Here is a 25,713-nt window from a genome sequence, read left to right as displayed (position 1 = left end):
CTTTGACTAAATTATTTCTTTGGTCTTCAGAATCTCAGCACTGGGGTTGGGGAGGTAAGATTAAGGTCAGTAATTAAGATAGATTTTAGCCCTGTGATTAAAGTAGGTTGGAGTGAGCCACGCACAGCGGTCGTGACCAACAGGGTTTAAGTGGTCCATCTTCTGGGCTCTCAGGAGAGCAGTGCTTCCTTTGAACAGTCATTATTTTCAAAGGTAACAGGTGACTTTTTGGGTGCCTCGTTTTTCAATGTCCAACTCGATTTACTTTATTTCAGAGTCCTGTGCTCAACAATTGCTGAAAATCAGACTGCTGAAGGTGCCTCTAGTTCAGTAAACAGAATGGAGCCACCCCAAATTATTCTGAAAATTTAGGCCATGGTGACTGGCTAATACAACATCAGCTATGGGATGTAAAGTTGGGTAGAAGTTGCCTAAGAAGGATAAATATTTGCCTAACCAGAGAAAGTAAAATATTATAGACATGTAGGGATGGAAGGGACTTTGAGAAATCATCAGATCCAGTCTTCTGTGCTGAGGCAGGACCAAGTAAACCTCAACCAACCCTGGTGCCACCAGGGGCTCTTCTTGTGGCTACAGCCTCCTGAGTGGCAGTTGTGGGGGAAGGAGCAAAATAGTGGTTCCTTCTTTGGGTCTTACAGAAGAGGTTGTGTCCTGACCTCCTCTGGAGCTTCCAACACCAGAGAAGCAGAAAGCTGGGGTGAGTTCCGCACCTTCCCGGGGCAGTGAGGCTCAGGCTTCTGATATCAGCCCTGGGGTAGCATGCACCAGGTCTAGCGGCACAGCCGTGAGCTCCTGCCACGGGTTTTGACCACAGAGTCTTGGTCTCTCTGCTTTGCCTCAGCAGAGGTGGGCCCTGTTCCCTGATTGCAGGACTCCATCACCATCTCCCTCATTTCCGTTGCTCATCTCCCCAGCTTGCTGGGGCTGAATAAGTCTTCTGTGAAAAGTGATATTTGGATAGTTATCACTTTTCACTGCCTCCCAGCCAGCTAATGGGTATGCTACTGTGAAAAGTGGTACCCATAATAAACATAGAAATGTCGCTTGTCACAGCAGACGACTTACTAGCCAGCAAGTATAAAAAATATAACCAAAATGGCCAAAGAAACAACAATTAACAGGGTAAGAACATGCAAAGCATCTTATTTGGGTTTTTGTTCTGCATAGATCCAGCAAAGACCAAGCCCATTACTTCTTGTCCTGCCTCTGGTGGACATGGAGAACAAGTGATTGCTGTCTTTATTTATGAAAGCCCACACTATATTTGAAGACTGCAACAACGTTCCCCTTCAGTCGTCTTTTGTCATGATTACCGCATGTCAGGTTTTCCAAACATGTTATGTTTGTAGCTCTCCTCAGGACTGTCTCCAGCTCCTTCACATCCTTCCTACATTTTGGGATTCAGAACTGGAGTCAATTTTCCAACTGCGACCTCAGTGTCACTTAGAATGTGACATTTATCTGCCAGTTTCTGCATATTACAAGCCTGTTAATATGTATTCCAGAAATCTCTCTGGTTTGGTAAGATTTATCCGCATTAGGCAAATTCTACCACAGTGTATACCTGTGTAACCCCACTCACTGTAGAATTTGGTTCCTGGCTTTCAGAGCAAGAATCTAGTCATGACCTCTGTGCAGTCTTTTAAGAATGGAAAGCAGGAAATTCATTATGTCCCGTATGTCCTATATATTATGAGAGGGAGTCAAAATTTGGATATGGGGTTTTGATGCAAGTCCATTTCTAATTTTGACTCAAAGATTTTAAATTCTTTCATTTTCGTTTTGGAGGTATAAACGTGGGGAAATAATTTGCAATGAATTATCTAATTACTAGTATTGAGAGAAACAAACTACTTCCTTACATTTCCCAACTAAGTAGATATGGCTTGGATGCTCCATTAACTAAAAAAGTATAGCAGTTAACACACCATCTGTATAAGTGGGCATTTAATAACGTCACCCGTGATTGAGGAGGCTTGGAGCCTTACTGTGAAAATGATTAAGTTTCTAGGAAAGAGATTCTTTAATGACAAATTGCTGCAGAGTGCATAGATGAGAACATAAAGGTTTTCCATTTTACATGGTACCTTTTACTAAAATAACAATCAGCAAATTCATGTCTTATAGTAGTTATTAATAGTCATCATAAAGCAGCTAATAAAATAAAATTACAGCATTGGATGTAATTTCTGTTCACTGAGCCTGGATAGCTTAAGTAGTCTTCTCCATAACTTGTAAGTCAAGAAAGTTTTGGGATGGAAATAAAACACATTCTGTGCAATTTTCATATTTTTTGGAAAAGTTCAGAGTTATTACTCTTCTTCACTTTTTTTAAAAAAAGAAAAATGCAGACTAAATCATGCTTTATGTTGCAGCCACTGAACTGTAAATGAAATCCTTAGTTTCTATGCAGCATAAAGAAAACAATTTTTTTAACCTATTTTAACCAAATCCTACAATGTTACATCCCCACGGAAGTTAATGGGAAATAGACGTGCGACTGAGGGCTGAATTTTGTCCATATCTGATATTTCAACATTCTTGTCCTCAACTGTTGTAAGTCTGCTTGGGTAAATGGAGCTACATTCATTTATAGCAGCTGTGAGGGCTGTCCCACATGGTACTGTGTTCCAGAAATAGTAAGTAAAATGTTAAGATGCTCTGCTTTTAATTTAAACTTATATTACCTCTTGCAGAAAAGAATATACTAGAAAAAGTTATTACTGTGCAACTTATTGATATAAAAATGATTATGGAATACGTGAACAACTTGCTTTCAGTATAATATAAATAGAATGAAAGAAAACCTTTCTCCAAAGTATAGGCCCTAAAGACCCTTTCTTAATTTGGCCCTGACGGTACCTATTTGAATTAATATTTTGTCTTCTGAATAGAACTTGTTTGCTTGTCAATCTTCAACCCAATCGGAGTGCTACTAGCTTAGATACACTTGGAATGAGAAAGTGATGAACCTCTCTAATCCAGCAACAGAGAGAAAGTCGTTCTAGTCTAGATACTATCAAAATAAAAAAGCAGTCCAGTAGCACTTTAAAGACTAACAAAATAATTTATTAGGTGATGAGTTTTCTTGGGACAGACCCACTCCTTCAGACCATAGCCATGAGTCTGTTCTGGTATGGCTATGGTCTGAAGAAGTGGGTCTGTCCCAAGAAAGCTCATCAGCTAATAAATTTTGTTAGTCTTTAAAGTGCTACCGGACTGCTTTCTCTCTAATGCAGTATCAGAGAGGTAGCCATGTTAGTCTGTATCTCCGAGAACAATAAAAAATCCTGTGGCACCTTATAGACTAACAGATATTTTGGAGCATAAGCTTTCATGGGCAAAGACCTGCTTTGTCAGATGCATGAGGTGGGGGCAGGGTTTTCAGAGGAATATTTAAATAGGGTGGGGGGGTCTCAGTAAAAGGGAGGGCCACAGCTGACAAGGTCTACTAATCCAGCATCCATGGGTGATGGGTGCCAAATGAGAGAATTCACCAGACAATGGGAGTTCAGTATCGTGTAACAGCATTAGCAGCCCTTCCACTGCTTAATCAACACTTAGAAGACTTTTAGGGATAAATTGTAGCTAAATAACAGCCCAGAACACTGGGAGCCAGAATAGGTGACTGTAAACAAACTTTATGGGATCACGAGAAACTTGGTTACCCCCGTGATAAGTGGTTGTCTGGCTAACTAAAATCATTCTGGATTATGGATGTTGCTGGATGAGAGAGCGCTATACTAGAGCGGTTCAGCCTGTGCAATTAAAAGCACTGACATATGGAGTAGTGAAAAACAGCCTCTTTGTGTTGTTGAAAAACACCGTTACCTACCTTTTGTAACTGTTGTTCTTTGAGATGTGTTGCTCATGGCCTTTCTATTTAGGTGTTCATGTATGGAGTGCATAATTTGACAGAAGGTTTTTCCTTTCGTGGTACTTGCTGGACTGGATTTCTGGACTGGCAGGGGTGTATCCATGGTGGTACACATTGCCTTATTTATTTATTTTACAAGAGATAGGAGCTGGTACTCAGCTGTCTGCTCACTCCCCAGTACCAGCCAGTCCCATGGCTGGGGCTGCTGAGGTGCTGGTACTGAGTACTGGCAAGTATTGGCACAGAAAAAAAAAGTATTGGTGGTGCATATATATTCCTGCTGACCCTCCTCCTTCTCAGTCCCTTCTTACTGCCTGTGATGGTTGTTGGAGTGTCTTGGTTCTTATCTTCTGTGGGCACCTTTCCTAACAATTTTTAGTGTACATTGTTGTTATAGTTACTGTAGTTCTTATTGCTCTTAAATAGTTAGAGGGATGCTCACTTAAAGCTCGTTCTCATGGACGCAGCACATCACCTGCAGAGGGCATTGGAGAAGGTGCTGGTGGCTTTCATGCATATGCAGCTGCCTTGGTGTGGGACCCCTCAGGGCCATCCCAGAGAACATTGGCCTTTCCTGGCGCTGAGACCCAGCACCATTGTGTGGCAGTTTTCTCAGTCTCCTGTGCTGCACAAGAAGAAGAGGGCAGAGCTGGGCTGCTCTCTATCCAGGCACATCACAGGAGATGCTCCATCCCCAGTCAGGTCACCCCAAGCCAGACATGCCTGTGGCACACCTATCAGTTCCATACTGCCTGTATGCAAGGGCCCTTTTGAAACCCACAGGCGCACTACCAGGCCCAGGGACCACCACCATCTAGGGCTACTTGTGTATACTCCCTCCCCATGATATCCCCTCAGCTACATCACTCACTAGGGCCCAGGAGCTAAGTCTATGCATAGCCACTCTCATGCTAGCTCCAAACCTCCAGTTGAGGGTGAAACCACACCAAGCCTGCCGTCTCCATTGGCTCAGCAAGTGACAGAGCTGGAGATTTGGGATGTTGAGTGTCCAGAAGACCCTGTTCTCCCCGCAGGGTATTCTTGTTCTCCTAACCAGATGAGGCAGTGGTGGGCAGAATTACCCTCTCAGCCATGAATGCCACGGGACACTGGGACCTGTTATGAAGGGTGGCCCAGAACCTCAGCATTCAGGCTGAGGAAGTCACTGAGGAGTCCAAACTCATGGCTGACGTCCACACTCCTATATCCCTCGAAGGTGGTGTTATCTCTGATTAAGATGGTGTCTAGCACTACTAAGGTGTTATAGCAGACCCCGGCTTCTCTCCCAGTTACAGGAAAGAGGGTAGGACTTAGGTACTTTGTACCACAGCAAGGCCATGAACACCTTCTCATCCGCCCCTGCCGGGGACCCTGTGGATTGAAACAGCCAATCATGGGGAGAGTCACAGGCAACCAGGGACCTCCCAAAAAGCCGGGGAGCCTAAAGGGTTAGACCTTTTTGGGAGCAAGGCCAATATGATGGGGGACCTCCAACTCTGCATCACCAACCAGCAGGCAGTGCTTATTCATTATTCTTATAACTCTGGGTCGTCCCTGGATAAATTTAAAGAACTGCATCCCTCAGACTCTTGGCAAGAGTTTTTGGCAATCAAAGTGGAGAAAAGTGGTTTCCCACACCTCACGCCAAGCAACCTTGGATTTGGCAGATTCTGCAACCCACATGATGGCCACTTCCTTAACAATGCATAGAAGTTCCTGGTTGCAGGTGTCTAGTCTTCTGGTTGAGGTCCAGAACACCACACAGAACCTTCCTTTCAATGGGGCTAGCATCTTTGCTGAACAAACCAATTCCAGGCTGCACGGCCTGGAAGATTCCAGGTCAACCCTCAAATCCTTGGGCATTCATACTCCTACCCCATAGAGGAAGTCATTTAAGCCCTGTCCACCTCCATGTCCTCATCAGCCAAATCTGTGACAGGACTTCAGGAGGAGAAGGCATGGAAATAATTACTGAAGCAGAAGGAGGCACTCTAGGTTCTCCTCAGGTCAAGGCATAGGCCACTTCACTAAGCGCAAAGGCCCCTAATCGAAGTTTTGAAATTGAGCCCAAGGATAGAGTTCCAGTCCATCCCCCAGTTCCCTTCATGAACTGTGTCCCCCATTTCTACCGTGTCTGCCTCCAAATTACTTCAGATGGCTGGGTTCTAGACATGATAGGGGTGGGATATTCTTTCCCATTCTGTTCCCTCTCCCCATCCGTCTTCAGGGACCCTCTCACAAGTAACTTCTCTAGAAATGGGGCAGTCACTCCTTGTTCTGGGTGATAGACTTCTTCCAGAGTTTTGAGGTAAGGGATTCAATTATCAATATTTCCTAATCCTGAAGGCCAAGGGTGGGCTACAGTCCATTTTGGGCCTTGGGGCTTCAACGCCTTCATAAAAAAGACAAGGTTCTGAATGGTAACCCTGGCCTCCATCATCCCCCCACTTGATCTTGGGGACTGGTACACCGCCCATGCCCTTAAGAATGCACATATTCATACCTCAGTTGTTCTGTCCCACAGATAATTCCTCAGATTCACAGTTGGCCCCTCCCACTGCCACTTTGCAGTATGCCCCTTTGCTCTCTCGATGGTCCCTTGGGTATTTAAGACCTGGAAGGCAGTCGAGTCTGCCTTCCTCAGGAAATGGTGAGTCCTGGGATTTCTATACTTGATTGAGTGGGTTATCAAGGCCAGATCGAGGGACCAGGTGGAGGAGTATATAGTGCTCACTCACATCCACATTCCTTCAGCTAGGTCTCGTGCTAAATGAGGCAAAATCTACACTGATTCCATTGCAGAGAATCAAATAGAACTTGTAGGGGCATTCTGGATTCGACCCAGTCCAGGGCATCCCTCCCCAGGCCTGGATTCCAGGTGATAAGGGGCTTAATAAAACGTTTGCACCTATTTCCCAGCACAGCAGCCAGGAACTGCAGGAGACTGCTGGGCCATGTGGCTGCATGCCCATACATAGTATAGCATGCCAGGTTGAGGCTGCACCCACTGCAGGCATGACTTGGGCAGGTGTACAAGCCCGCCCATCTCCCACTGGGCATAGTGGTTACTGTCCTTCCCCACATCCTGGACTCCCTGTGCTGGTGATTACAGGAGTAGGTCATATGCATTGGGTTGCTATTTGCCAAACCACAGCTGTCCGTAGAGCTGGCCACGGACAATCAGGCCAGGGCTGAGGAGTGCATCTCGGCAGCAGGAGGACACAAGGCACGTGGTTTCAGGAGAAACTACCACTGCATGTCATTGTCAGGGAACCCAGGGCCATCTGTCTGCTATGCCAGGTGTTCTAAGCCCACATGTGCTACAAGCGTGTGTCAGTCCTGATCGTGCTTTTTTTCTAAAAAATGAGGAGCCAGTATGCAGCTGGCTACCTGGTCCCTCCTCTCAACCAGGGTCCCCAGGGCTGGAGCTGCAGGTGGATCTCTGAGCCCCTGCAAACCCCAGCCCCAGGGCTGCCAGGGTTCCCCCAGACCCCGGCCGAGTCCCCTGGGCTGGAGCTGCCAGCAGGGCTCTCAACACAGACAAGTCCCAGACCCAGGGCTGCTGGGGTTCCCCCCATCCTTGTCTGGGTCCCTAGGGCTGGAGCTGTGAGCGGGGCTTGCACCACAGCTGGCTCCCAGCCCCACAGGATCCCCACACCACCTGACCAGGGATTCTGGCTGGGGCTGCTGAGGTGCTTGTATAGCGTACTGTCCTGTACCAGCACAAAAAAAGCCCTGCCTAAGAATAACCAGAAAAAGGAAAAGTCTGATTTTCCCTTTGTTTACATCTGTGTCGTGTGATTGATTTACATACCACTAACTGAAGGTGAAGTTTGGCCTAAAATGAGAGCAAAGCACTTTATTTACAGAAATATAAGATTAAGGAAATTTAGACAGATGATCTCTCTGAAATGCTCAGGAAGAGGTATGAAGCCCATAACCTCATGTCTGTTCACTAGCTATTTAACCTTGTTAATGGAACCACCTGCAGGGAAATCAACCAATAAACTACACTGGTGTAGGGCACAAATGCACAGATTTAGTTCTAGTACAGCTCCGTGTGGTGTGTTAGCCACTTGTTCTTTTTTCAGTTATTATAAAAGCTTGAAGACCTGTGGATGTCTGCAAATGCTGCTCAGAATGTTCTGAGCTGCTAGCTTCTAGACCCCCACAGCAACTTCATGAGCTCCCTGATATGCGGAAAGATCATGAACCTGCTGCCTTTATACAATACCATTTGCAGAAATTATATGGAGATGGGGGTTTAGTAATGTAAAGGCCACCTTAATCTTTTGCCTTAATGTAGGACTGAACTGCAGAACAGCAGTGCCTGGGCCCAGTATTGGGGCAACTTAGTCAAATTACCCAAAACATTTGTTGGTATTTACTAGGGGATTCTGTACACATAAACTTCATCATAATTTTTATGACAATGAATTGTAAAGGAGCAACTTGTCTTTTATTATAAAGTAACAGCTAAACAATATTTGGTATACAATTAAGGATTGTTCCATTGTTGTGGACACGCTTGAACCATGACACTGTTTGAACTTTTCAGTTTGGAAGGGCATTGATTTGAATTAAAAACTAAATCATTATATTTACTTACATTCTGATTAAATGATACAAAATGACAGCAAATTCTGTTGTGAAGCGTCAAACACAGAATTTCAGTCTCCTGAGTTTTGTGAACACTTTTGTGCATGCACAGGCGAAAGAAGAGTTTTTCTTATCAGCAGTTTAGTACAGGCCATTGTAATGCTGTTTTTATTAGTAATTAATTAAATCACATCTGGCTTTACAAGTATCCAGAGATACTTTTGAAAATTCAAAGAACAGATCAAAGTTAGCAAGAAATAAAACCTTCTGTCCTCCCCCATGTGAAAGTGAACTAAATAAATAATATTTGTGCTAATACTACTACAGGTTCTATCTCCCAAATCCAGCATTCTCTGGTCTGGCGTGACCATGGACATTACAGGACCAGAGACCCCCTAGGCCCTGAGGATGTTCCAGCCCCAGTGCTCTGGGACCCGAGCCACTCCAGCAGCCCAGCAGGGACTGAAGCCGGTGCACTGGGGCAATAAGGGGATGCAGCCAGTAGCCTGGCCATAAGTGGAACAAGCTTTCATGGGGCCAGCAGCTGGAGCTGCTGCCAACAGCTCAGCCACATTCGGGGTGTGGCCAATGCCAGTCAGGCAGTACGTAAGGGGGTAGCAGGGGTTCAAGGTGTGGAGGGAGACAGGGGATCATGGAGCCTCCAGCAGGGAAGGGTAGCAGTCATGATTTTTGGGGCTGGCTGCAGTCGGAGATCTTTTGGCCACTCAGGGGACGTCTCCCTCAGTGGTCACAATTTTCAGGGCTGCCAGTAGCTGGGGTTCTTTTAGCTTCCCGAGTGGGACATCTTCAGCGATCATGGTTTTCAGGGCTGGCTGTAGCCGGGCGTCTTTTAGCCACCCCGAATCATACATGTTTCAATGAAGGCAATGTATTAGCCATACAGTTACCACAGTTGTCAAAGCAAGGCTTGCAGTGGGGAATATTCTTGTCCTAGGGAATCTTCTTTTCCAGGTCCAAACATGGCTGTAGTCTGGGGTCTTTTAGCCACCCCAAGCCATAACTGTTTCAATGAAACATTTGAGTTTCAGGGTGGCAACCATGTTTACTTAAACATAAGGGTCTTCTTTGGTAGGAGTCCTAAATCTAGATCCAAATTCCTGAAAGGGTCTCTGTGGGCAGCCATGATTTTCGTGGCTGTCAAAAGCATACTGTCTTTTAGCCTGTCCAGGCCATTACTGATGATTCATTCGAGTTTCAGTGTAGCAACCATGTCTGCTTAAACACTTAACATGGCATGGAAAAGAGGGGAATGAAATGTGGGAAGATGCCATCATATACCCACATCTACTTATGGGGCCAGAATGCAGCGGGACTCAGGGAGCTGTGGGATAGGTTCCCACAATACACTGCTGCAGCACTCGATTTAAGCTACTTGTGTGTGGCAGCAGTAAGTCAATTTTATGAGGAGCATGTAGGAAGGTGAAGATGCTCAAACATTGAATGGATAAAACCCAGCATTAAGAAATCAATTTTCAGAAAATCGATTTTATCTCATAGCATAGACGCAGCCCAAGAGGCCCTGCAGGTTAGAGACTTCAGGAAGCCGGAGTAGTTACCCATCACTGTGCTGAACTTTGCAGGAGAGGAGTTGTTGGAGCTTCCATAGAGCTGGACTGTCTACTCCTGCTGTGTCAAAGGCGGCAGAAATGTCCAGTAAGTGAGCCTGGAGATCTTATCTCCCTCCCTGACCATGAAGAATTCTGGACACCAGAGCTGTTTCTGTGCTGTGACTGCTCTGAACTTTGATTTTTGAGGCATCCAGGGTGTTGGCTAATGTCACTTGTTGTTGGAGGTTGGGAATTACTGCTTTCACTTTTTTTTTTTTTTTTGCCTTGCAGTGAAAGGTTGGAGAAGGGACAACAGATGGAAAGAGCTTTGTGGTTGAGAGTTGGCTTTCTGAGGTTTGGGTGAACTGCTGTATTTTTCAAGTAACAGAGGGATAACCATGTTAGTCTATGTCTGCAAACACAACAAGAAGTCCCGTGGCACCTTATAGACTAACAGATATATTGGTGTATAAGCTTTTGTGGGCAAAAATCCACTTAATCAGATGCATTCTGAACAAAGTGGGTCTTTGACCATGAAAGCTTATGCTCCAATATGTCTGTTAGTCTATAAGGTGCCATAGGACTTCTTGCTGTTTTTTGTATTTTTCAAGGAGCCTGGTAGGTGTGTTTCTCTGCAAGAGTCATCAACCATCTCCCTTTATAAAAAACAGTTCTTCACTGGCTTTTACTGGAAGGTGAGACCTAGAGCTCTTTCTACAGGTTGTGGTTTTGGTATGTTGTAAGGCTCAACTAAGTCAGAGTGTTGGAGTGAATAACAGTCTTCTTTACAGTATTCTCTCATGAATGTTTAACTGAAAACACATTTTTAAAGACAATGTGGATAATTGTGGGTATGTATGTATATGTAAACCACACTTGTGTACCCACAAACTATATGTATGTATGCGCACCCATACAATAGTTAATATATCTTCTATACATAAACAACTTGATCTCAGGAACAAAATAACTGAGTTATGTCATTTTGTTGACTAGTTGCTCTTCACACATGCTAATTTCCTATTTCATAAAGATTGTGTGCTGAGAATGAACTGGAGGCAGCTGTACATGCATCATAGACTATAATTGAATTAAGCCCAAGGGCCTTCATAGTTTAATGGAAAGATTTGTCTTTTTAGACTTAGTTTTCTAAAGACTTTCACTTGTAACATTTCTTTTAATACTTCAATAAAATGTGCAAATAAATTGAACCACAAAACCACCATAGTACTGTAACAGTCGGGATATTTTCAGAAAAGATTATATGGATTTTCCAGCAAGACTCCCATTAGTGTTACAAGAGGCACATGGCAGAATCCTAAGTACTGCTGTAATTCTTTATCTTTAGCGATCTGATACAGCCAGAGAAGTTCAGAGTTGAAAAGATGTGAGAGTCATTGAGTCCAGTACAACCCTAGAGGTAAATTTGTCACATGGCTGAATTTGACCTTGTATATACAATGTAGAAGAGGTGATGTCCTGGGTGCCTTCAGCTTCCACTGGGTGCTTAGAATGTTTGGTTGTCCAGTTGCTTTCTTGAGGCATTGGGCACTTTACAGGATGAGGTACAAAATGAGCAGCTTGGCAATCCATGCATCAGGTATATCCAGCATTCAGTTGGTTTAAGAGGAAACTCCTTTTACCCAGGATGTCAGGGTGGGGGGAGCAATCATAAAACAGGTGAAACATATAGCAGGTTGGGCTGTATATATTACCTCACCTGCTTCCTTTCCATTTGTTAGAGGTTGTATCTTTTGCTGTCTTTTTAGAGCTTATGACAGCAATGGATTGCCAAGACTACTGCTGCTGCAGTGAAGTTCAGACTGTGTTACACAGTTTCCTTTTAACAGAGCTTTAATATGTTTTGCAAAAATACCTTTGTTAGAATTACAAACCCCAGAATATCGAATTTAAACTTTGAGTGATTTGGATTTTTCCTGGTGGATGATGAAAAAATAATTGAGAAAGAAAGAATAATAGTTTAAATATGACCCTTTGGGCAGTTTTTTCACTAAATTGTCTTATTTTTATTTGTACTCTCTTTGCAAGAAATCTAAAGCACTCAGGGTCCTGTCCTTTGTCCATATCATTGTTCCTCATGCAGTGTTCCCTAGCTTAATTATCACATTGCTAGTGTTTGTCTATAGAAGATTTAAGACATAATAGTAATTACATGCTCCAAATGGAATCCATTAAATAGACTGCTGACAAGCCATTCATTGGTTGATTAATGTTTTATTTATTTATTGTTTATTTTTTTGTTTGTATGAATAGCCAATATCAAATGACCCCTCTGTTGAACTATGTTAGTTGGCTATGTCTAATACTTTGGCAATTGTCAATCTAAAATACAAAGACATAGGTAACAAGTACTAGAGAGGTATCTGAGCTAGTCTGTATCTTCAAAAACAATAGGAAGTCCGGTGGCACCTTATAGACTAATGTGTATCCTGAAATAGCAACTCCCTGGCTACATGCTGTGCTCAAAGCAGCATGGCTATTTCGAGCATGATATTTTGTTTCCACTACTCCTCGTCATGAGATTTGCCCAAGATCACATGGGAAATCTGTGGCAAAGCAGGGTCTTGTCTATTTCCCTGGTTAAGAGGGGCTCCTATAAAAGTTGAAATGTTATGGACGAGTTAGGTTCACACATCCTCTGCACGCTGCTATCAGGAGCAGGAAAATCATCCCAGCCTTCTGTTTAATTTTGCAAAAGAAGTGTAGCAAGGAGCTTTTAGCAGCTGCTTCTAGCACACCACTATTAAAGAAATATTTACTCTCCTTATATCTTATATGGCCCGAAGGTTCAGTTGAACCTCAGGTTCCTGTAGGCAATAGCTTTGTATGACATTGATCATTTTGTGGCAATTGGAGGCCAAGGAGCCCTGCACAGTGTAGAAAGATTTCTATTGTCTTCTCTAATTGCAATTAATTTTTAGCTGGGTTTAAATTACCCTCCAGCCTTATTCATGAACAGTAAAGGCTCTGAAAGTTGAAGGGATCAGATGTTAATTCTGGCTTTTTCATTCTGCTGAGGTATAGCATAATGAGCTCAGTTTGTCACCCTAAAAAGGGAGGAAAACCTCACTGGTATTAAATGGTAAATTCACTAAATAGAGAACATTGTTAGGGTTTAAACAAATGAGGCAAATGTATCATTAGATGCCAATTATTTAGCCTAGTGGATCAAAAGATGCTTCAAATACTTAATTAAGAAGTGCTGAGACAATGAGTTAAGAGAGAATGAACTGAATAACCATCAGGTTTTAGTAGGATAACATTCCAGTAAGGAAGCGACAGTCTATAGCAGCGATTCCCACACTTTTTCTGGCCTTGGAACACTTGGATGTCATGGCACTCTGCAGAACACTTTATCTTTTTTACATCATCATACTAACTATGAGGAACATTACTAACAGAAAACATTGCATAATAATATTAATTAATTAATTGCACGGTAAACCCAACTCAACAAATAATAATGAAACCAGATATTAACAAAACAAATATAGCAGGGATGACAGATAAAACATCCCCAAATTTATTTGTTCCCTCAGAATGGGGAAGAGTCCACCATTATTGAATTTCAATGGTGGAACACTTTGCCATATGCCGCGAAATACAGTTCGGGAACCGCTGGTCTATAGAATCAGAAATTGGTGTGTTGGTGAATGAGCAACCGGCTGAAAGAGTCTGGTCTCATTGTGATTACTGCTTGGAAGCTCAGCATTTTTCTATGATGAGGTATGCCTCACAATGTTTTTAAAAAATCTTGTAATAAGATATGGTGAAAATTGATCCAATACAAAGAGGTGAAGTCTGGAAGCAAGTTGTATCATTAAAAGTAGGGAGAAACCTTCTGGTGGAGCCTTCTCACAACTTTTAAGTCACATGAAAAATTAGCATCCAAGAGGCTTGATGAGCTCAGTCATCACATACTGAACAGATTTGCTTCTTAAAATTGTAGCGTGGAATCAGGGAGGTCAAAAGACTTGTCCAGCCCCAGGGCAAGGTGTGTGTTGTTGGGGAGGCAGCTCTGTGCTCTCAGAAGGGACAGCCAACCCTCAGTGCTGCCTGGAACACACTGTACCACCCCGGTCCACCCAGGAAGCCCTCAGTGGCAATTTACAGGGCGTGTGGCTTTGGCTGCCACCACTCCTATGGTAACTGTAGCAGCAGCTGGGAGCTCTTTTGATTTAGAATCATAGAATCATAGAAGAGTAGGGCTGGAAGGGACCTCGAGAGGCCATCGAGTCCAGCCCCCTGCCCTCATGGCAGGACCAAGCACTTTCTAGACCATCCCTGAAAGCCATCTATCTAACCTCTTCTTAAATATCTCCAGTGATGGAGATTCTACCACCTCCCTTGGCAATTTGTTCCAGTGTTTGATCACCCTGACAGTTGGGAACTTTTTCCTAATGTCCACCCTGAACCTCCCCTGCTGCAGTTTCAGTCCATTGCCTCTTGCTCTATCCTCAGAGGCAAGGAAGAACAAGTTCCCTCCCTCTGCCTTATGACACCCTTTTAGATACCTAAAAACTGCTATCATGGCACCACTCAATCTTCTCTTTTCCAAACTAAACAAGCCCAATTCTTTCAGCCTTTCTTCATAGGTCATCTTCTCTAGACCTTTGATCATTCTTGTTGCTCTCCTCTGGACCCTCTCCAATTTCTCCACATCCTTCCTGAACTGCGGTGCCCAGAATTGGATACAATACTCCAGCTGAGGTCTAACCAGCGCAGAGTAGAGCGGGAGAATGACTTCTTGTGTCTTGTTCACAACACACCTGTTAATGCATCCTAGAATCATGTTTGCCTTTTTCACAACAGCATCACACTGTTGACTCATATTTAGCTTGTGGTCCACTATAACTCCTAGATCCCTTTCTGCTGTACTCATTCCTAGGCAGTCCTTTCCCATTCTGTATGTGTGACACTGATTGTTTCTTCCTAAGTGGAGCACTTTGCATTTGTCCTTATTAAACTTCATCCTGTTTACCTCAGCCCATTTCTCCAGTTTATTCAGATCCTTTTGAATTATGACCCTATCCTCCAAAGAAGTTGCAACCCCTCCCAGCTTGGTATCATCTGCAAACTTAAGTGTACTTTCTATGTCAATATCTAAATCGTTAATGAAGATATTGAACAGAACCGGTCCTAAAACAGACCCCTGTGGAACCCCACTAGTTATACTTTTCCAGCAGGATTTAAAACCATTAATAACTACTCTTTGGGTACGGTTATCCAGCCAGTTGTTCACCCACCTTATAGTAGTCCCATCTAAGTTGTATTTGCGTAGTTTATTGATAAGTATATTATGTGAGACTGTGTCAAATGCTTTACTGAAGTCTAGGTATATAACATCCACCGCTTCTCCCTTATCCACAAGGCTTGTTATTCTATCAAAGAAAGCTATTAGATTGGTTGACATGATCTGTTTTTAACAAAACCATGCTGACTGTTCCCTATTACCTCACCATCTTCCAATTGCTTGCAGATGATTTCTTTAATTACCTGCTCCATTATCTTTCCTGGCACAGAAGTTAAGCTGACTGGCCTGTAGTTTCCCGGGTTATTCTTGTTCCCCTTTTTATAAATGGGTACTATATTTGCCCTTTTCCAGTCTTCTGGAATCTCTCCTGTCTCCCACGATTTACCAAAAATGATTGCTAAAGGCTCAGATACCTCTACTATCAGCTCCTTGAGGATTCTAGGATGCATTTCATCAGGCCCTGGTGATTTGCAGACATCTAATTTCTCTAAGTAAATTTTAATTTGTTCTTTTCTTATTTCAACTTCTAAACCTACCCCTTTTTCACTAGCATTCTCTATGTCAGGCATTCCTTCAGATTTCTCAGTGAAGACCAAAACAAAGAAATCATTAAACATCTCTGCCATTTCCAAATTCACTGTTACTGTTTCTCTCTCCTCACTGACCAATGGCCCTACCCTCTCCTTGGTCTTCCTCTTGTTACCAATGTATTTGTAAAAAGCCTTCTTGTTTCCCTTTATGCTTGTAGCTAGTTTGAGCTCATTTTGTGCCTTAGCCTTTGTAATCTTCCTCCTGCACGCTCGTGTTGTTTGCCTATATTCATCCTTTGTAATTTGTCCTAGTTTCCATTTCTTATACGATTCCTTTTTTATTTTGAGATCATGCATGATCTCCTGGTTAAGCCAAGGCAGTCTTTTGCCATGTTTTCTATCTTTCCTACACAGTGGGATAGCTTGCTTTTGGGCCCTTAATAACGTCCCTTTGAAAAACTGCCAACTCTCCTCAGCCGTTTTTCCTCTCAGTTTAGCTTCCCATGGGACCTTACCTACCAGCTGTCTGAGTTTACCAAAATCTGCCTTCCTGAAATCCATTATCTCTATTGTACTGTTTTCCCTTCTACCCTTCCTTAGAATTGTGAACTCTATGATTTCATGATCACTTTCACCCAAGCATCCTTACCACTTTCAAATTCTCAATAATTTCCTCCCTATTTGTTAAAATTAAATCTAGCACAGCTTCCCCTCTGGTAGCTTTTTCAACCTTTTGGAATAAAAGGTTGTCTGCAATGCAATCCAAGAATTTATTGGACAGTCTGTCCCCTGCTGTATTAGTTTCCCAACATATACCTGGATAGTTGAAGTCCCCCATCACCACCAAATTCTGGGCCCTGGATGATTTTGTTAGCTGTTTAAATAAAGCCTCATCCACCTCTTCCACCTGGCTAGGGGGCCTGTAGTAGACTCCTAGTAGGACCTCATCCTTGTTTTTTACTCCTCTGAGTCTAACCCAGAGACTTTCAACCCGTCCATCTCCTACGTCCATCTCCACCTCTGTCCAAGTGTGTACATTTTTAATATACAAGGCAACACCTCCTCCCTTCTTTCCCTGTCTGTCCTTCCTAAGCAGGCTGTACCCTTCAATACCAACATTCCAATCATGAGTATTATCCCACCAAGTTTCTGTGATGCCAACGATATCATAGTTGTATTCATTTATTAGTACTTCCAATTCTTCTTGTTTATTTCCCATACTTCTTGCATTTGTATATAGGCATCTCAGACATTGATTTGGTCTTGCCTCCCAGTTTTGCCCTGGCCCCCTTTTTACTCTCCCAGTGTAGCCCATACTCCCTCCCATTTCAAATTCATCTCCCATGTATTCATGCTGTTCACTTACCTGCGGGCTTTGCTCCCCTGCCCCCTGCTGGTTCCTGGGGCAGCTGCCCCTTTGCTTTTCCCCCATTGGTGGATCTGGGTGAAATACTGGCCTTGTTGAAGTCACTGGGATTTTTGCTGTTGATTTCATCATGGCCACTATTTTGCTCAGCTACTTATATAAAATGATGTTTGGAGTGCAAGTGAAAACTAGCAGGCTAGGTAGTTCAGAGTTAAGGCTCTGAGGTCCATTTTAACTTGCTAGCCATGTATATCAGTATTTAAATAGTTTGGCCTTCCCAATATTGGGTCCAAGAGTCCTGAGGCTAAGATTTTTCTGAGTGATTAGTGACCATGGGTGCCACCATTTTTGAGTGTGTAATCTGAGCAAACTTAAAGGTGGTTCTGGAAATGAGGTGGTTCTTTGCGGCTTGTCAATTTACGGACACATAAACTGAATAACTCCCAAATCTTGTCACTTAAAAATTTTGTCCTGGGAGGATATTGATTTTTGAAACACCCATTCACTGAGAAATTATCATCTCAGCAAATATGCAAGGAGAAGCCATGTTAGTTTGTATCCGCAAAAAACAACGAGAAGTCCTGTGGCATCTTATAGATAAATAGATTTTTTTGGTGCATAAGCTTTCATGGGCAAAGACCACATCTTTGACGCATATGATGAAGTGGGTGTTTACCCATGAAAGGTTATGTATGTGTTAGTCTATAAGGTGCCACAGGGCTTCTCATTGTTCTTTTCAATAAAATGCATTATCCTTTTCCATCACAGCTTTGTGCAGTTTCTTAACAGAACAGTTTAGGCCATGTCTACACGAGAAGCATCAGTCTATAGAAGTTATTGTCAGAAGAGATGGCTGGACAAAACTTCGACAGATGGCATCTACACACACAAGCAGATCAAGCTTTTGACCTACTCTGTCGACAAAGGCGCCCCTGGAGGATTTACACAGCTTTTTTTTTTTTTTTTTTGTCAACATATCTGTTGAGAAAACGCATTTTGTGTGTAGACCCTCCATGAGTTTTGTCTACAGAACCCCAGTTGTGGCTGCAAAACTCCCTAGTGTAGACATAGCCTGAGACAAACTGAAAGCGTTAACACAAGATTTTTTTTAATGGAGAAATGTACAAAGGATAACAAAATGTATGCAATGAGCTGGCTGGATGGGCACCTAACAAGCGTGATTACTTCTCAATGGCTTTAGTTCTAGCACAATTCAGGTGAGCATTCAGCCCTTTTAAATTGTATGGCTCATGGAAATGTCAATTAGTGCTTGGTTATGTATTAGTCTACCTTGTAGTCCTGCAGGAATAAGAATCAAATGGTAGATTATTTAATAGCATTAATGGCCACTTTTTGGATGTTAGTGGAGCTACAGTTTGTTTTTTATATAAGCGTTACATTTATTCAAATATTTAGCGCACGTTTTCTATAAGTAACCAATGCATTTTGAGGAATCAAGCTTGTTTTGGAGCTTCATTATATCACTAAATGTGAATATAGCCCTCATAGGCTGTGTCTACACTACCACCTTCCTTCGAAGGAAGGATGGTAATTAGGGTGTTGGGAATTTACTAATGAAGTGCTGTCATGCATAGGCAGCACTTCATTGAGCAAATTCCCCCCCCACGGCAAATTCGAAGTTTTAAACTTCGAAGTACTGGCATGCATCTAGCTGCGGCTCACCTGCTGGTACTTCGAAATGCTGGAGCAACTTCGAAGTCTCCTTGCTTCTCAAAATTTTGAGGAGTAAGGGGACTTGGAAGTTGCCCCGGCACTTTGAAGTAGCGGCAGGTGCGCCGCAGCTAGAGGCGTGCCGGCACTTCGAAGTTTAAAACCTGGAAGTTGCCACGTGGGGGAATTTGCTTAATGAAGTGCTGCCTATGTACAGCAGCACTTCATTAGTAAATTCCCAACACCTTCATTACCATCCTTCCTTCAAAGGAAGGTGGTAGTGTAGACACAGCCATATACTAATAGTTTTAATAGACTCAGCGTTATCATTCCAAAACAGCCCACCAGGTGCTGAAAACATTCTGAATACCTGAATAGTACTCTGTTCCTACCACTTGACATCACAGTGTGCACATTTATTTTGTGCAGCTGGTAAGAAAAACATGGAAACTTTTAGGATTGGATTGACCCCAGCCTGAAGGTGGCTGTGTAGGAGAAGATGACACTTATACACCCTCCGTTCAGCTGTTTGCTGTCTCTTAACTCATAGCTAAGTGTGACAAGCACTGTCTTGCCTTTAATTCTGTTTTGAAGTGCAAGGGCAGGTGGATTGCTAGACATAGTAGCTAGGGAGGAAGTTATCCTTTTAGCCTTTATCACAGAATTGCAGGGGATTCTCTTCATTTTTTGTCTCACTGCTCTTCACTGCACATCCTTTGATGTGCTTGAAATCTGAGACATGAATTTAGAGCTTGTGCCCTTTGGAAATCTGGCTAGATTAATGCCCCTCACAAGAACGTTTGTTACATTTCACTGTATCTCCTCCAAGCATGTTTCCTTGAGGTTTTGGGAAGAGTAGGGTGAGTATCTGTTACTGGGTTTTCCAAAGAAGGTCAGCCTGAGAGATTTGTTAAATGTTAAAAACAACAACAATGAGGTGGTGCAGGGAAGAAGATAGTTCTATCACTTAGGGGTAGGCAATGTATAACTTCCCCAGCCTTGCTAACTACAGTTTCCTCCCCTTCCATTACTTCCATAGACCCAGCCTGTCAGAATTATCCTGACAGTGATTTATTCTGTACAAGTACTGAATCATTGTAGCCATGTGTTTTATAGCCAAAAGCTTAGTCAGAATGAATAACGCTCTCTAGTGATCCAAGCTGTTTGACCGATGCTTTCTCAGTAGTCATCACTGTTATCATGATTAAAACCAGCCAAACTAGTTTGAACTAAAGTTTGGAAAACAATTTTCTCTGGGACAGGAATATTGTACACAAAGCGTCAGTCTGCAGTGAAGTTTATACTCTTATCCTTGTGTGATTTAATGCCTGCATTTACTAAAGTAACTGGCATGGTAAACCTGCCAGAGTGAGTCATTTTGTTCCTGGCCTTGTTTTTGGTGTTATGTGGTGTTGTTTATGATACCTCCAGGTGCAGGGTGAAGACTTTTTCTCAGAATACATCCCTCATTCAGAAGCATTGTTCATCAGGAGAGACAAGAAACAAACCAACCCCCCCTCAAAAAAACCCAAACAAACAGAAGAATGTTTCCCTCCCACCTCAACTGAAGCTGTTTGTGAGAATGCAAAATGCAATGCAAATCTTTTGAAACTGGAGAACTGCCAGTCTCCCCCTCTTCTTGATGAAAATCAGCCAAAACAATTTTAGCTAAAGTTTGTAAAATAATAATATACACAAATCTTCAGTGTGCAGTGACTTTTTTACAGTTGAGTTGAATGCCCTGGATATTTGGGGGGTTATGATTGAAACACTGTTGGGGCCTTAAATATAGTAGTTCAGATTGGTTCCATTATTTTCAAATCTCCACTTTCAGGTGCTGAACTTTTAACATAACAAGGTATTCAGTAGGAGGGTAATGTTGCTTAATGGTGCATATTCACAAGGCTAACAGTTCTGCTGCAAGATTGCAAGCAGATACCTGCGTCTCTATTGCATTGCACCCATGCAGACAGTTACACTGAGGAAAGTGCATGTAAACAGCTCCCATATCGAATTCACACACTGGTAGCATCCTGCATATACCTTGGCATGACTGCTACAGACTTGGCAAGGTGTAACTGGACTTTGCCTATTTATGTTAACACACATAGGCTTGAGAAAAGTGCTATGGGATCTTTAATGACCACAAGTTACCAGAATCTTTGTTTTACATTTCACCCCCAAAATGGGTAACACCAGCGAATAGAAAAATACTTACTCTTTTTGGTTATGATATTGTGAAAGATATAATGAACATCATTTCTTCATTATATAATACTCACCAGAAGCCAGTTCTGTTATGCTACTGAGACTGGCAAATCTCTAATAACTCTGATAGGCACTTAAGTGATGCATCATGCAAATGTTTGTTTGTATTGCCATAGAGTAAGAGCTGTTAATTTTGATCAAATACTTCTGTGAATCTCTACAGAAAAAGCAACATCTTTACTCAGCCATCAACTGTACCTTTCAGCAACAATAATATGTTTAATGACTGTTTTACTCTCATAAGACATAACTTTAGCCTCCAGCAAAGTACTGTAGTTCTACTATTGAAGGGTATATAAGACTTTTTCCTCCCCCATTTCCCCTGTAATGAATCCTGTTAGAGGGAGTCTTGGATGAAAGGCAGAATTCACTGAATGAATGAGACAGCATATAAAGAGAACACTATAAATTCTACCTGGATGAGGGCACAGATCCCACTGACTTTTATAGGGGCTAGGTACATTCATTTAGGGAGAGAAAGGAGCCATGCAGAATACTAATCAAGGGGGTATTTTTCCCTAAATTCTTTCATTTGCCTTTTGGTGTGCATTCAGTTGTTGGGATCCCATGCAATGCAGTAACACTTTCACAACTTTATTGAAGTTCCTCTTTAAATGTCTCCATTTGCTTTTAAAGTGTCATCTTCTCTGGCAGCTATAGCTGGTTTTACATGCTGTGTAACTATTACTGCACTGCCCTGATACTGCTACAGTTAAAGGTCTTTCATTTCTTCCATTCATGCAGAAGTTCAAAAAAATGGATTTAAATGGTATATGTACATTTTCAGTTTAAGAATGCTGTTGCGTGTAAAAATTTGAATACGGTTGTCTTTGAATGATTAATATTTGGTGATGAATAAAATGTGGATTACTATTGCTTAAATATTGTAAGGGTTATAGATATATCAGCTGGTTTGACAGTTCTTCTACGCTGTACAAGGTTTGGGGCTCTGGAATATGCTATGGCATTTCCAAAGAGTGAATTTCCATGTCCTTTGTTTGGTAGATCTTTAGGCTGGGATAAAACTTTTGGAGAGGGAGGAGCTTCAGTTTGATTTAGGACAGAATAGGGTGGTTGGTTTACACTCACTTTAGGAAACTAATTCTAGAGATTTGGAGCACAGTGTATCCCATTGCCTTGATAGAATCCCACTGAGGCAGAAACACCCCACAGAAGCTCCGGTTGAGAGCTGAATAATTGCTGATAAGTCCAGGGTATTTAGGTTACAAATATTTATCCACGTCTGAGAACTTCTTAGTTAACCCCAAAGTTGTGGTATTAATTCTACCAGCCTTATTTGTATTGACTAATAACTTAACCTATTATGTTGCGTCCAGATATGCAGGGGACATTGCAGAACTGTTACTCCCAATCCCCTGGCAAGGAGAATGGCTCCCCCCTGTAATACAGGGGGCAACTTTTCTGTGCCAGTGTAGTGAGGACCAATCTTGCTTCAGTGATAGAGCTGCTGCAAAGTGCATGTGCCTGGGGGAGGTTGGGGGGCTGGATTTAGGTGGGACTCTGAGACAAACTGAGATAATTTTGAAGTCACAGCCTGGTTTCCAGGATGCTCTTGGGGCACCGTAACAATGCAACGTCCCATATACTGGGTTTTTGGAAAACCAGGATTCATTGACATCTGTGGGAGTCTGTACAATAAAATACTCCTCAGCATGCCAAGAGTAGCCGAAACAGGTCCTCAGCTTGCATAGCTACTTGTTTAGGATTATCCATTGTTCCATTCACATTGTTTCTACAGTTTGTACGTGCTGGTGCAGCTCCATTTCTGGCGTTAAGTTAACTAACGGATGAACTGATTGTAAGTGAAGTTGAAATGGGGCAATATCTAGTGGAATTAGTTCTGCTATTGTGACATGCTGTAGTAAGGAAAAAGGCTCAGAAACAGAACAAGAAAGATTATTTTGCTCTCAGGAGATGCCAGCACCAGATATCCGTAGGGGCATAAAAACAATTTAAAAAGAAGCCCTCAAAAGCTGTGTTACAGATAGCCTTCAGAGAGTCGTCATGGATTTCACATAGCCTAGCAAGACATACTACTCACATCAGCTTACTGAAATATATATTAACATATTTGCCTGACTCTTTGATATCACTAAAACTTCTTGAACAATGTTACCACAATCCTTTACTGGAACAAAGGTTGAGTTTTTTATTTTTATTTTTTTTTCTCTTTTCCCCAGGATGAAAAGAACCAAGTTTTAACAACCAACATTTGGTTACATATGGTGAGTTGTGAAACATAAAATTTTTCTTCAGATACAGCTTTAAGTGTGTTTTTCATGTTCAACAAATTTAAAACCCACATTCATTTCATTTGCAAGTTTTTATTCTTTGTTCTGAGACACAAAGGATAGCTTTGTGGTCATATGCCCTGTAGAAGAGAGGATTCTGGGTTGAAGGTTTTAAACTGTCTGGAGGAGGACTTCACACTGTCTCATAGATACTTATGAAATTGTATGAATTGTACTGTTCTACCATGTCTGAAGGAATTATAAATTCAATACATTGTCGTTGTTTCAGTCACTCTACTCACTAGATCACAGCAAGAAACTGCAATCCTAAAGGGTCCCAGGTAGTGATACTTACAGCAGTGTACCTGCAGATGCACCCATTACAACAAATATGGATCTCATATCTGATAGTGAAGAGAACATGAAATGTAATTTAATAATATTTACGTAAATATTTTGCCAACCTTCTTAATATAGCCAATATTCTGAGAAAAAAATATAGCCAATATTCTGAGAAAAACTGAGAAGTCCTGTGGCACCTTATAAACTAACACATTTTGGAGCATAAGCTTTCATGGACAAAGACTCGCTTCGTCAGATGCAATGCCATAGCTACTTTGCATCTGATGTAAGCTTATGCTCCAAAATATCTGTTAGTCTATAAGGTGCCACAGGACTTCTTGTTGTTTTTGTGGATACAGAATAACATGGCTCTCCCTCTGATAATATTCTGAGACTGTCTAGATGTTTCTTCTCATGGAGATTGATTATGCATTATTGATTCTTGTGATCTGTTGCCCTTATACTGAGGCTGTCCATCTTTCCATGTTTGCTACATTTGCTGCCTGTCTACTTAAGAAACTGCAAGAGGATTTTAATCAAATCCATGTGATTGCAAACAGTATCTGGAATAATAGACTCATAGAACACTAGAACTGGAAGGGACCTTGAGAGGTCAGAGATTCCAGTCCTCTGCCCTCACAGCACAACCAAGCACTACCTAGACCATTCCCAATAGATGTCTGTCTAACTTGCTCTTAAATATCTCTAGTCGTGGAGATTCCACAACTTCTCTAGACAATTTATTCCAGCGGTTAACCACCCTGACAGTTAGGAAGTTTCTCCTAATGTCTAAGTTAAACCTCCCTTGCTTCAGTTTGTGCCCATTGCTCCATGTCCTATCCTCAGAGACCAAGGAGAATAATTTTTCTTCCTCCTCCTTGTAACCTGCTTTTAGGTACTTGAAAACCACTATCATGTGCCCTCTAAGTCTTCTCTTATCTAATCTAAACAAGTCCACATTGCTATGTCAAAATTAACCGTGGAAAAGAAAGGCATTATTTGGGTTAAATTTCCATAATTCTGAGACTTAGTTGCATGCAAAATATGGCTAATGACACATACTGTCTCCGGTTGCCTAATGTTCAGTTCTGGGCACATTCATGGATTTTCTTTGTGTTCTTGTTTGTTTTTGTGCATGTACAATAGGGTACACATTTTCCAAAACTTGGCCCTATCTTTATGCTACAATTACAGGTTAATTGTTGACACAGAAACCTTACATTGAATGCCTGATTCTCTATTGGTGTCAATCGTTGGACATTAGACAATCATGGTGAAGCTATGCTGATATACATCATCAAATACTCTGTCCCTATGCAGCCTAATTCTTGACATTATGGGGACAGATGGCAAATGGGTTTCACTTACATTTTAACAACTGGAATGTACAATAACATTTTTAAAAGGTAGCACCTTGTGAGGGTTTTTTTTTTAAATTTTCACTAATGCCTGTGCATGTTACTTGGTTTTGACTTGTAACGTTTTCTCGCAAGGTTGGCCTTAATGTAAGCTTTGGACTGACTCATTCCAAATTGGAATCCACTGTGGCAGCTGAATGCACCATGGCCAGACATTGAAAGAGCAAATGCGCGAGGATGAATGAAAGCAGGATTTACTCACGTTTTGGCACTTTCCTCTGGGCTCACATCACATCGCTGACATTTACGGTTTTATCTGAAAAACAACACATAATTCCTATCTGTTTTTATCACAGTGCTGTGGGAACTATCTCCATTTCCAGTGTGCTCTAGCTGTTTGCTTAGTCCTTAATTGGGAAATGGACAACAAAAGGAGGTCAGATAGAAGAGTAAGATGGCAGTGCCTGGTTTTCACCTGGGGAGACTGAGCCCTGGAGCCGCTTTGTTGATGTTCGCATGTGCGGAACAGGATGCTTATCTCCCTGGGCAGTACCCCAATGGGAGAGGGACCTTACGACAGTTATTT

General features: G+C 42.2%; 1 protein-coding gene across 1 annotated transcript in view; it reads left to right on the top strand.

Annotated features, from left to right (window-relative positions):
* CHRFAM7A (CHRNA7 (exons 5-10) and FAM7A (exons A-E) fusion) overlaps positions 1–25,713 on the top strand; it is an 81,026-nt gene that overhangs the window by 13,923 nt on the left and 41,390 nt on the right. Inside the window, exon 3 of the mRNA XM_075006766.1 lies at positions 23,377–23,421. Within this exon, the coding sequence (XP_074862867.1) occupies positions 23,377–23,421 (45 nt within the window). The remainder of the gene's footprint in view (positions 1–23,376; positions 23,422–25,713) is intronic.

The sequence above is a fragment of the Carettochelys insculpta genome, chromosome 12, assembly GCF_033958435.1.
Source record: "Carettochelys insculpta isolate YL-2023 chromosome 12, ASM3395843v1, whole genome shotgun sequence".
NCBI lineage: Eukaryota > Metazoa > Chordata > Testudines > Carettochelyidae > Carettochelys > Carettochelys insculpta.
Note: the sequence above shows the minus strand (reverse complement) of the source record. Positions and strands in the feature narration are given on the sequence as shown.